The 12415-nt window shown below is 38.5% G+C and overlaps 1 protein-coding gene across 1 annotated transcript; it reads left to right on the top strand.

Annotated features, from left to right (window-relative positions):
• Positions 1–248: 248 nt before the first annotated feature.
• Positions 249–11998, top strand: LOC121909639 (ubiquitin carboxyl-terminal hydrolase 2-like). Its single transcript, XM_042430169.1, has 12 exons — positions 249–590; positions 6123–6170; positions 6284–6407; positions 7331–7442; positions 7577–7687; positions 8103–8167; positions 8261–8364; positions 8626–8706; positions 8821–8899; positions 10097–10204; positions 10326–10446; positions 11005–11998. Exons 1-12 carry the CDS (start codon positions 393–395, stop codon positions 11108–11110), a joined length of 1257 nt encoding a protein of 418 aa, XP_042286103.1. The 5' UTR covers positions 249–392; the 3' UTR covers positions 11111–11998.
• The last annotated feature ends 417 nt before the right edge of the window (positions 11999–12415 follow it).

Consider the following 12415-nt stretch of genomic DNA (forward strand, 5'->3'; position numbering starts at 1 on the left):
CCGAAATTAACTTATCTACTTAACTTAAATTAAAATCAGGAGTGACTCTCTTGGGGGGGATAAAAGCACATGGCTTTTATCCCTGCAGTCCTAAAACCTAATATTAATGCAACCAAGTCACTTCTTATTACATAACAGCTTCTTCTCGCGCTGCTGTGTAAGAGTTTTAATGTTTCCTACAGCACCTAAAGGCAGCATCAGACTTCTCCGGGTGGGAGGGGGCGTTCACTGCACGCAGTAAAAACTCCAGCACACATACCACCTCTGTTATTTTCTAATACAGGAAGGTTGCGTACGGGAGCAGAAGAGACTGACAGCCCCGAAATACAGAATAAAACGACAAGCGATTGATTTTTCCTTGACAACATCTTCAATAAAGAGCCTCTCAGTGGATGACAATACCATCCTGGTGTCGGAAAGCATTCAACAGCGCTACTATGCCGTCTCTGCGACACTCCTACACGGTGACAGTACCGGAGGAACCGGCCGCTTTACCCGTAGACAAATCTGACCTGCGGCGCAAGAATCCGCCGTTGTCCCGGTCCATGCTGGTGTCCACGTTCATGGGTCTGATCATCAACCAGGCCAAGGTGAGTCTATATGAACCACCACTGCACACCTGCTTCTGTCGGTCTCAACTGTGTGTGAAAGCATCCTCCTCTTATCTTACATCCTGTTCAACTTTCTAAAGAAAAAGAAACCATTTTTTCTGGCTGCCACACAGAGTTTATAAAGTTCTTATGGGCTTATTTTTACTTTGTACCACAGATATATTTTAGGGCTGCAACAGCCTTAAAATTAAATCATTTAGCTTTGCTGAATTGTCAAATATTGTCTTTTAACATGAAGAATTTAAACCATATGATGGTTGGTTTGAATGTTTTACTTTCAGTCAGGGGAAAACAACTTGTTTTCTTAAATTTACTTTAAATATTGTTGCAAAATATATATTTCACTCAAGTATTATATAACTGGCAAAAACTGCATATTTACTTCTTAATAAAGAAAAAAATTGATGTAAGCGTATCCTATGTTCATATAAGTGTTATGATCACTCATAAAATGTTTTTTAAAAGGTTTTTCTGTGCAAAATGATAAATAATGATTCATATCCATGGAAACATTGAGGTAGTGATGCTTGAGGAAATAAAAAAAAAGACAGCATAAAATACAAGCTAGTCCTTACTGTTGAATGAAAACTGTGAAAAAGGCAGATGAGTGAGTTGTGCACTAAAATGTCTTTGTGTGCAGCCTTTAAAAGAACAAATTATAAAATCACAATGATCACTAAATCAGTTTTCTACATCTTATTCAACTTTGAAACTATATGCAAGTCCCAACAGAGCTTTATGGAGGGCCAAATCTGATTTCTAGGCTTTTATCAGCCCTGAAGTGGAGAATGACTGAGCTGTAAGCACACAGAACACATTCAGGAACACAATGCAGCAGAGTTAAGAAGAACAGCAGTGCCTGCATCAAAATAACAGCTTGAGTGGGACGTTAGTTGCGTAATAGGAAGGAGCGTTGCTGATAAGGAATGTGTCCAGACTGATGCCTTTATCGTCTGCACAGGACATTCTGTTAATACACAGAGATGCCCACAGCCTGCACATATTTGTGTCCATGGTGTTTGATGTGTTTACAGTAGTGTGAATGAGATCACTTCACGTCCTTGTCCTTGTTCGTACTGTAGGGGATATTATTGGTCTCCACGGAGGATCTGTGCTCTCACTACTGACGTGTATGCACTGATGTTCTGCCACGGTGTTATGGAAAGATGGAAATATGATTGTACTAGATTTTCTTCATGTAATTGACACAGCTTCAATAATTAGTTGACAGAAAAATGATGCGCAACTATTTTGATAATCGAATAATTGTTTTTGTCATTTTTTTTAAGCAAAAACACTAAATATTCAGTAGTTGGAGCTTCTCAAATGTGAGAATTTGAAGTTCTTCTATGTCATACATGATAATAAACTGAATATCTGGATTTTGGACTGTTTATCAGAAAAAACAGGATAATCGAGGACATCTCTTTGAGATTTATAACGGGCATTTTTCTTTATTTTTCTTTAATTAATCAATAATGAAAATAATGAAAACAATCATTAGTTGCAGCCACTCCATGTCGCTCCTCATTTCTCCACTTTGGTCCAGAGTGAAATATCTCAACAAAACTGCTGGATAGATTTGTGCAGACATTCATGATCCCCAGAGGATGATTCCTAATGACTTTCAATTTGTCTAATACTTTGGTTCATTACAAAATATCAGCCTCAACTGTACTTTGAGTTTAGGGCTTATAAGCAAATGTTATCATAACACGCTAAACTGACAGTGAACATAGTAAATATTTTACTGTACCTGCTAAACATCAGCATTTTGTCGTTGTTAGCATGTTAGCATGCTGACGTTAGCATTCATCTTCGAGCGCCACTAAGTACAGCATGTATGGCTGTAGATTCTTAGTGTTGTCGTTACACGCAGGGTTACATTGTTACATTACATTGTCAGGGTGCAACTTTTGTCATCTTTCCACAAGCATCAGAAGCAGAGAAAAGAAGATTTCTCTGCCTTTTCAAACATCTTGAGAATTGTCAGTGATTTAAAAATGAATTCAACAACTTAACAACATTTTAAATTAGTTTTTTGGGGTTTTTTCAGTACTATTTACTCTACTTTGTACAGGTTCAGGAAAGTACCAATATTTCTACTTGAGTATTATATGTTGGACTGTTCCCAGCCCGGCTGCCATGTAGCAGAGATTTATGTTTATACTGTTTCCAAGGGAGTGGCAAATCTGGCACCATGTGTGTGTTGCTTGTTTCGTCACATGTTATATGGCCTTGACTAGGCATGCATAGCTGGTTTAGGACATTACGTTCTCTGGCTCTGTCTCTCTCTCTGAAGTCATGCCAACAAGTGGAGAGCGTTCTTGTTCAGAACGCAGCGATTACGTGAACGATTCGCTTCCTCGGTTTTTTAGACGGGTCTTTTAAATCACAAGCCACCTGCTGAGTGTGCCGAGCCCTGCTGGTCAGTATTCAGCGGAGCAATGCAGCAGACTGGGGCTCAAACCATATGGTCACCTTCAAACACTGCAGAGAAGAAAAAGGAAAAAAAAAATAAATGAAATGTAAGCCAAACAGGCTGTTAATAGCTTATATTGTCACAGCTCTATTTTCAGGGTTGAAAAGCTCATCATGAGGCGCTACATCTCTCCACTCTCCAGGATGTACTAAATCATGTGCTAAATAGACTTGTTACAAACAAAAAACTACTCAGAGTTACTTGAAAATGTCTTTTCTGCGCAGTGTGAGCAAATTGTTATCAAAATACAAGCTCTCTGCTTAGCTCTGTGCTTTAAATCACACCTTGTATCTGAAAATCTGAGCACTGTAGCAAAAATGTAATGCATTTGCTAAGATAATAGAGTGAAGTAAAGATAGTACACTGCACAATAAAAGGGGAACATGCACTCTTTTTTTTTTGCAGATACATGTTTTATCCAGCAACAGCAAAAGAAGAAAGAAAGACACAGTAGATCTCACAAGTAGTACAATTAACAACCAAAAAATCTACAACATATATATCTATGTGATATACGGGTCGCTGCACAAATCCATGTTTACATTTGTTCCTTTATTTATGCTTCCATCAGCGCGCTGCTACCTTGACGCTGGTATTTCCACATGGATCTGCTCAGCCGTCAGCAGAGGCGTTGATGCGTAACTGTGCTGACTTGCTCAGAGTCATCATGTTACTCTGTTACTATGTTCCCTTATTCAGGAAGAGCTACCGGTCACAAGCCAATATGTCACCTGTTTAAACTCAGATACCGGCGTCGCTACACATACACATACGGGTGTCAAAGAGTAAAATCTATTCACCACAATTATTCAACTCACTTTGTTTAAAGAAGTGATATTTAGAATTTTCTCCTACTTTGTCTAAAGCTTACGCAGTGAAACATCTCAGCAACAGGTGACTAGATTTAGACGAGGAAGTCATTTTAGGATAATATTTCTTGTTTTTGCTCCAAATCAAGCATTGGTAGCTATATATTCTATCAGCAATAGGACAACGGGGACATTAAAAACTGCTTGAAAAGCATGGAATTATTGTTTTTGTACATTTTATGAATCTTTTTAACTAAATTGGTTCCAGTGGGTCCCTGCTACAGTTCTGTCATTAAGACCCAGCTTGAACCCAACCGGTACTGCCAAATATGAAGCCTTTACTTTACCCAAGACCCATTTATGTATTCATTTTTGCACAGGTAGAGGGATCAAGAATAGATTTTAAAGTTGCAACTAACAGTTACTTCATTTTTGATTAATCTGTTGATTATTTTCTTGAGGAATTTGTTGGTTGTTTGGTCTAAAAAATGTCTGAAAATGATCAAATAAATATCAATCACTGTTTCCCAGCACCCAAGGTGACGCCCTCGAATGTCTTCTTTTGTTCCGACCAACAGTCCGCAACCCAAAGATACTCAGTTCTGTGATAGAACAGCATGTAAGTGTTCCAGCATTGTCTAAATTTCATTTTGTCTTTAAGATTAACTTTAAGACAAATTTTGAAGAAAATGCTGAACACTTGTGATTGCTCTGGCGTTTCGTGGCCATACATACATCCACCATCTCAATCTAAAAGTAACTCTATCGTCAGATGTGCATCAGTCTGAGCCTACAGATGATTAACACTTCACTACATGTGACACCAGATATGTCGGAAACTAAACCAGCTGATCTGTTACTCGGGCGGTGATGTGAAACTCTTCACACAAACACTTGTTCGCCGCGTCCTGTCCCGTTGGTTCTCAGTAGAGCCTTTCTCCTCGGGCCTGCGTCACATGCTCGTGTGATGTCACCGCGGTGTGAGTGGTGGCTGGTGGGCTCATCGGTGTAACGCAGAGGTCAGGACTGTGACATTTCATCAGAGCATGTGGAACAGTCGCTGGTATCCACAGCACAGTGCCGCGATGCTGCCAACAATGTGACCATCAAGTGGTGTGCGTCAGATGAGTGCTACGCAGTCCTTCGAGGCTTTAGTCACACTTGAGAAATGTGACAGGGTTGCTATCATACAGTAGTTTCCATCATGCTGAGACTGTGTGCAGGCTGAAGTGTTTCTCTGCTGGGATGTGCAGCCGGTCTGAGGATCTGTACCCCAAAAACTTTAATTTATATGAGCACTTTTAGAAAACTGCTGCATGTGTCTCTTTAGCGTCAATACATCTTAATGTATTCACTGGACATGGATGAATAATCGATCAACAGAAAATTACAGCAACTATTTTGATAATCGATTCATCGTCGTTGCTGTTTTCAGCTTCTCAAATGTGATGATTTTATTGCTTTTCTTTGTCATTTAAACATTAAAGTCATCTCATCTTTGACTTTCTCACTAGTTTCCGACTTTACATAGATCAAATGATTAATCAAGAAAGTCCTTGGCAGATTAATTGATAATAAAAATAATTTCTAGCTGCAGTCCTACTTGACGTGAATATAATTGTGGGAACACAAAGGACAATAGCTCAGAAAACTGTCAGCCTCTATTAATTAATTTATAGTTTAAATCTGGCTTATAACTGACGTTCTACCCATACAATAATCAAACATATCCTTTTAAGGGCCCAGTTTTGCCCATAAAAATCCCACTTCCAGCTTATCTTGGCTCATGTCCATGTGGGTCCACTTGTAGCCCACTTTGACCCAGTCATAAGCCCAACATAGAAACAAAAAATAAAAAAACGTTTTAGCTGATCTCGGCCCCTTTACTGACCCCAATTGACAGACACATATGTGGGGCCAATAGGAACATTTTTATGTGTCAGTCCCATTTGGGCCCATGACAACGTGTTTGCTTAACAATGTTTTTGCACTTTTGTGAATAAAGTGGTCAAAAAATGGCTGAAAAAACTAAAAAGTTAATGAAAAAAAGTGAATCTGCATTTGTAGCATGCTCACATCTTTCCTTCAGAACTTATTGAATAATAAATCAAATGTTTCTACAGGCTGTTTAAAGTTTTAATGTGATATCTGTCAAATGTATCATGCCCCAAACAAATATACGAGTGAACTAGAATCTCCTTTCTCTTTCTCTTTGAGCAGAACAAGAATCCTCAAGGCTTGGTGGGACTGAGGAACCTGGGTAACACAGTAAGTGCTTTTACTTTTCTTTCTGGTCTTTCTGGTATATCACCACCAAACCTCCAAATAAATCTTCATTTAATTAATTCTTATGGTTTTCTCTGTCTTGTTTTTATTTACAGTGTTTCATGAACTCAATCCTACAATGTCTGAGTAACACTCCAGAGCTGAGAGACTACTGCCTGAGAGACATACACCGCACAGACCTCAACAGCAGCTGCAGGACCAACGCTGCTCTTATGGAAGGTAGGATGAGCCTCTGAGCTGTTAAACCACAAGTTAGCTGCGTAATGAGAAACACTGTAGACCTGTTCAATGCTTTGTCAATGTTAAGTCACTTTATGGTTCAGCAGTATGTCACAGATTGTCAACTAAACATCTGACAATTTAATACCCTGATTATTAAAAGTCACACTTTCACGGGGCAGACACACCAGAACAAAATGATCAAACTACACGTAGATCACATTGTACTCTAATTATAATTCACAGCAGAATTTGGGCTCGCACCAGACTATTTCACTCCTGCAGGGCTTTTTAGAGTGTGTGTTTGCACAGCATGTTCTCACAAGTTACCACTGTAACTCCATGTGTGAAGATCCTCAGAATATCCTTATTTTCTCAACAGTTAATACATAAATGCACTATTTTTTGTACCAAAACTTTGTATTTTCTCTATAATTAGTACAAAAAAGTTGCCTCACCAGGTTTTTTTCAGTTTTGGTTTAGTGTTTATATGTAATTTGTATGAAGTTTTGCTGATACATACTGTGAGAAACAGTTGAAAGCCCTGGGAAAGCTAGTGAGTTGGATATACATACTGATCCCAAAGTCAAGAGTGAACTTCCATGCCCAAAAAGTACAAGTTTAGGTTAGGATAAGGTTTTTGTTATGTTTTTTTGTTACTTTACCATAAAAAATCTCCACACATAGGCCACTTTTTTCATACATATCAGGTTTAAATTATAGTATTTATTTTCATTCAAATAAGCACAAAAGAGAATACTTTCATTTTATCAATAAAGGGTTAAAGTTGGCGGAGTTCCCTTTAAAAAAATAGTATTAAGAATTTTGTGCTCTCAAGCAATTTTGTAAAAGACATTGGTGGAAACAAAAACATGGTCTAATTTTCTTTCTGTCTTTCTCTCTCTTTCGCCCCGCTATCTCAGAGTTCGCTAAACTGACTCAGAACCTGTGGACCTCTGTGAACAACGAGGTCATCAGTCCCTCTGATTTCAGGAGCCAGATCCAGAGATGCGCTCCCAAATTTGTGGGCTGCAAGTAAGTCTTCCCTCCTTGTAACTATAAGCCTTTTCATTTACACTAACTAAATGTAGCTGTAAAAAAAAAAAACAGCTGTTGTCAGAAATGTATCAGTTATATAATGAAATAATGAATCAGTTGTCCTTCTGCAGTCAGCAGGACGCCCAGGAGTTTCTGCGCTTCTTATTGGATGGCCTCCATAATGAGGTGAACAGAGTGACGGTCCGACCTAAGATATCTGTCGAGGACTTTGACCACCTCTCGTAAGTCGGCATACCAGCCACCTCTGCCCCCAATATGTCACTCATAAACTGCCATGTCACTGAAATCTCTCACTTCACTTCACTGCCTGATCGGGCTGCCATGTTGGAAATAAACTGTATAATTATTTACATTTATGGTGTAAGTAATTAGCCGTAAGATTTTGTAGTTATATGGCCAATTCTGACCTTATACCCCTGTTATGTGAAAAGGATGTGTTTTCTAAGAAATCTTGTACCACCAGTACTTGAAAATATTTATTTTTCCAAACTACAATTTCATGGATTTGCATTTTTTTGACAACATCCAAGATTTATTTCTAAAAACATTTGTAACATCATTATGTATTTCATGTATAGGTTTAGGAGTAAAAAATACATTTTAACTTGAGCTATACTTCATGGTTTTCCTTCGCAGGGATGAAGAGAAAGGCAAACGGATGTGGAATATGTATTTGGAGAGAGAGGACAGTAAAGTAGTGGGTAAGTGATTTTTCAGCTATGCTGTAACTTCATCCATCCTTGAACGTACATATGTAATAAATGTAATTCTTCATCTCGTGTTTCTGCCTGTAGATCTGTTTGTCGGACAGCTGAAAAGCTCTCTGACCTGCACTGTCTGTGGCTTCCGCTCCACCGTGTTTGATCCATTCTGGGACCTATCAATACCTATTGTACAGGTCAGTACACACACATACGCTTTGTAAAGGGTTTTCACATATCAAATTGACCTTAAAGATGATTATTTTGCACTGGAGTCCTTGACCATGAATATAATATACAGTATATTATCTGATTTCACTTCAAAATTTTTCTTTTGTGTGCCTAAAAGTAATCTGATCATATTTTGACCAACTCAGAAAGACTCCAGGGGTAAAGGACTTGATTAGTGTTCATGTATTTTGCTGTTTTCTGACTGGGCATAATCTGTGTCTCTGCAGAAGAGCTCAGGAGAGGTGACTCTCAAAGACTGCCTTAGACTCTTCACAAAGGAAGATGTGTTGGATGGAGAAGAGAGACCGGTAAGATGGCTCACATAACACCACCACGCTCCACATTCCTTTGTGAAGATGATATATGGATTATACAGCAGCAGCATCTCATTTGGCTTATCTGTGATTGTCACTCTCTCTCAGACATGCAACAGCTGCAATGCCAGAAGGAAATGCACCAAAAGATTCAGCATCCAGAAGTTCCCACAGATTCTTGTGCTTCGTATCCTTTTTTTCCCACTTTTGACATCAGCTGCACCTTTTGTTTATTGTTTAAAGCATGTACATGCATTCACCATGCTAACAGTCTGCTTATGATAAAAATATGCATAAGTTTGGTGGACTTGGACTTCAAACAGTCATCTATAGTTGCTTAGCGAGCCAGTGTCCAGTTAAGTGAAGAAGCTGTGTGTGCATCATCAATCCAATTTTTAATAATGTTTTCAGCAACAAAAACGAAATAAAAACTAGCAACAAGCTTGTGAACATAGCTGAGAATTTAGCAGCTACAGAGCCAGATATTTTTCTCAGGAGTAGGTGGAGACCAAAACAGAGCTAAAAGGAGAGTGAATATCGGACTTAAACTCATCAGGTGGTCAGACACATGACTCCAAGTGAATGCTAATGTCACTCTGTGTCTGCTGGATTTGTAAATAAGCAACATTTTGCTAATCTGTTAGCCACAGCAACTTTATAAGGCCATAATATGTCAGTGTTGTGTTTGTATCTTGTTCTGCTGCCCCCAAGTGGCCAAAAAAAAAGCAAGCAATGCTACAAAGAGTTTTCATGTTTAAGGTGGTCCACGTGGTGCTACTGTAAGTCTAACTACTCTGTATACTGTAGCAATGCATCATATTTAGCAAGCATCATACTGTATATGTCATATGTAAAACCTTTGACGTAAATAGTAAAGTAAGTAAAACTGTCAAGTAGATGTTGTGGAGTAAAAGTACAATTTATTATATTTAATATTAGGGCCACAGCTAACAATTATTTTCATTATTGGTTAATCTGGCGATTATTTCTTTGATTCATCGTTTGTTCTATGAATTAAAAAAAAAAAAAAAAAGCCAATTACAGCTTTTTATAGCAACCAAGGTGACGTCTTCAAATGTCTTGTTTTGTCTGACAAAAAGATATCCAGTTTGCTATTATATATGATGCAGCAAATTGTTTCATTTGAGATGCTGGAACCTGTGACTGTGTAGCAAGTTACTGAAATAATTAATCGATTATCAAAATAGTTGCGGATTATTTTTTTTATCGATTGACTAACTGATTATTTGACTGTTCGTTTCAGCCCTATTTAATATAAATCCATCTGAAATAAAGGGGAGAAGAAGTTACTTGTGTAAATAAAATAAACACATTTGCACTTCAAGTACTATAATTTGGCTCCTTGACTCAGCGTTCCTCTCAGACCTGAAGCGTTTCTCAGACTCAAACACCCGAGCAAGCAAACTCTCCACTTATGTCAACTTCCCTCTCAAAGAGTTGGACCTGCGGGAGTTTACCTCAGAGAACAGTGGTGAGTATTTGCCGAAGATGGCACACTGTCACCAGAGGAGAGGAGGACAAACACTCATGTACTTTCCAAGGTCAGCTGGATTTTGATAAGTAAGGACTGACAGTATTGTCTCTCCCTGCAGAGCGTGCTGTGTATAACCTGTATGCAGTATCCAACCACTCGGGGAACGCTTTGGGAGGCCATTACACGGCCTACTGCAGGAACCCGGGGCTGGGGGAGTGGTACAGCTACAACGACTCCAGGTATCAACTCTCACATCTACTCCTCATGTGGTATCACCTCACACAACTACTTATCAGATAAGGAGAAGACTTTATATGCCTGCTATCAAGATAACGTGACCTCATTCTAGATGTATAAAGGTTGTGTCAACTGGTTGGCATAATTTACTGATGGCAAATTAACTGTGCAGATTACGTGTACGTGCCTGTAGTTTTAAGATAATTTCAGTGCCGATATGTAGGAGTCCAAGCAGCAAAGCTAAGTTTCTGTTTAGTGCAAGCTGCTGTTAGTGACAGCTGTGTTGTCCTGATGGTCATGCCCTGTAAGGTTACTTGTTCAAATCAGCCTGCCACCAAGGTGTGTGCATCCTTCTGTTTCTGCCCATCTGTTGTGAACGGTTGTGGTTTAAAAGTTGTACAATATATGTATGTCAAATTATGTGCTTGGACCCCTTTTATCACCTTATGCAGCTATATTGAATTTTAAAAACATCTTAAAAACCCAAATGCAAGCATTTGTTCTATAAGAAATAATGCTTCAGTGTTACAACTACATTGTGTACCATTTGTTCTGTGCAGAGTGAGCCCAATGTCCTCCAGCCAAGTTCGCAGCAGCAACGCCTATGTCCTCTTCTACGAGTTGGCCACCTCCCCTCACAGCAAATATCAGACATGTCGACTCTAGATGCTGCAGACGACTGATAAACTGTCCTATCCTGAGCCTAAGAATGGAGTAAGTGGAGTCACAACTGCCTGCTGGAAGAGAGCTCCATCTAGTGGAGAGAGTCCTGCCATTACAGACTGTGAATACGGAGTTCAGAGACATGTTGCTAAGAAAAACACCCTCTGACCTTCAACTCAGTATGTTTTTTTGAGGTTAGAGGGTGGAAGGCATATTTATGCTTAAGGACTTAAAGCTGGAACTGACACTGGGAACAAAAGAGTAGAAATTCAGCTCCAGGCTCAGCTACAAGTCAAACTTTAAATACTTTATCGGAGAATAAGAACATACTCTTCATAGTACACATGCAACAGTGCATTTAGAAAATGATATATTTTAGGTTATTTTCACTCACAAAAAAGACATTTTACATAGCTGTTCCTGGACCTAAATTTATATCCTTTCTTGTCATTTGAGTGGATATTTTTTCTTTTTTTATGCACTTTAAATATGGACTATTAACCTTAAGGACATTATTATATTATGAGAGAACATTACAGAGACTTGAAAAATGTCTCAAACACCGACTGCAAGTTATAATTTATTCTGTTCAATATGATGCTGGTAATTGAAAATGCATATACTGTGTGTCATTTAAAGCCTTATGTTTTCCTGTTAATAGAAATCTAGTAACAGAGAGAGTTTGCTTTATGTCAAAGCACATTTTATTTTTGTACAGTATTTATAGGCAACACAGTGAATGTAACTACTGTGGCAAAGCCAGACATACCAAAGCAGCTGTGTAAGATATACAACAATACTTCTACCAGGAATAGTGTAGCTGACTTTTCATCTAAGTCTGTTCAGAGTATATAATTGAATTGTATATGATTAAAATTCAGTGTTGACTTACCCTGCATCATGTGTTTATTTTATATTCAACCCGTTATTCAGGCTGCCATATGGCTACTGCTTCCATGATCGTAATGGCAATCAAAATACTGTATGTTTTATGCATTGTTCACCGTTCAGCTCATGTATCACATACAGTAAATTAGACACAAACCGTAGAATACTACAGTGACACTTAAAGTATAAGGCTGGTGCTATTCTTATTGTCAGCAAATCCCATAAAAACACCAAAACCAACAATGTGTTAGTCCATCTCTCAATGCTTTGCGACTTAAGACATAAATCTTTAAAAGCAGCTCACAAATGTTTAGTTTCAATTTTTAAAAAATGCTCAGTAAACGGATGGACACTCGTCTTGAGCAAATATTACTCAAGAACAACAGGAATACATTTTGTGTTTCTTGGGGACTATTTTCA

This window comes from Thunnus maccoyii, chromosome 13 (assembly GCF_910596095.1).
Source record: "Thunnus maccoyii chromosome 13, fThuMac1.1, whole genome shotgun sequence".
NCBI classification, from domain to species: domain Eukaryota; kingdom Metazoa; phylum Chordata; class Actinopteri; order Scombriformes; family Scombridae; genus Thunnus; species Thunnus maccoyii.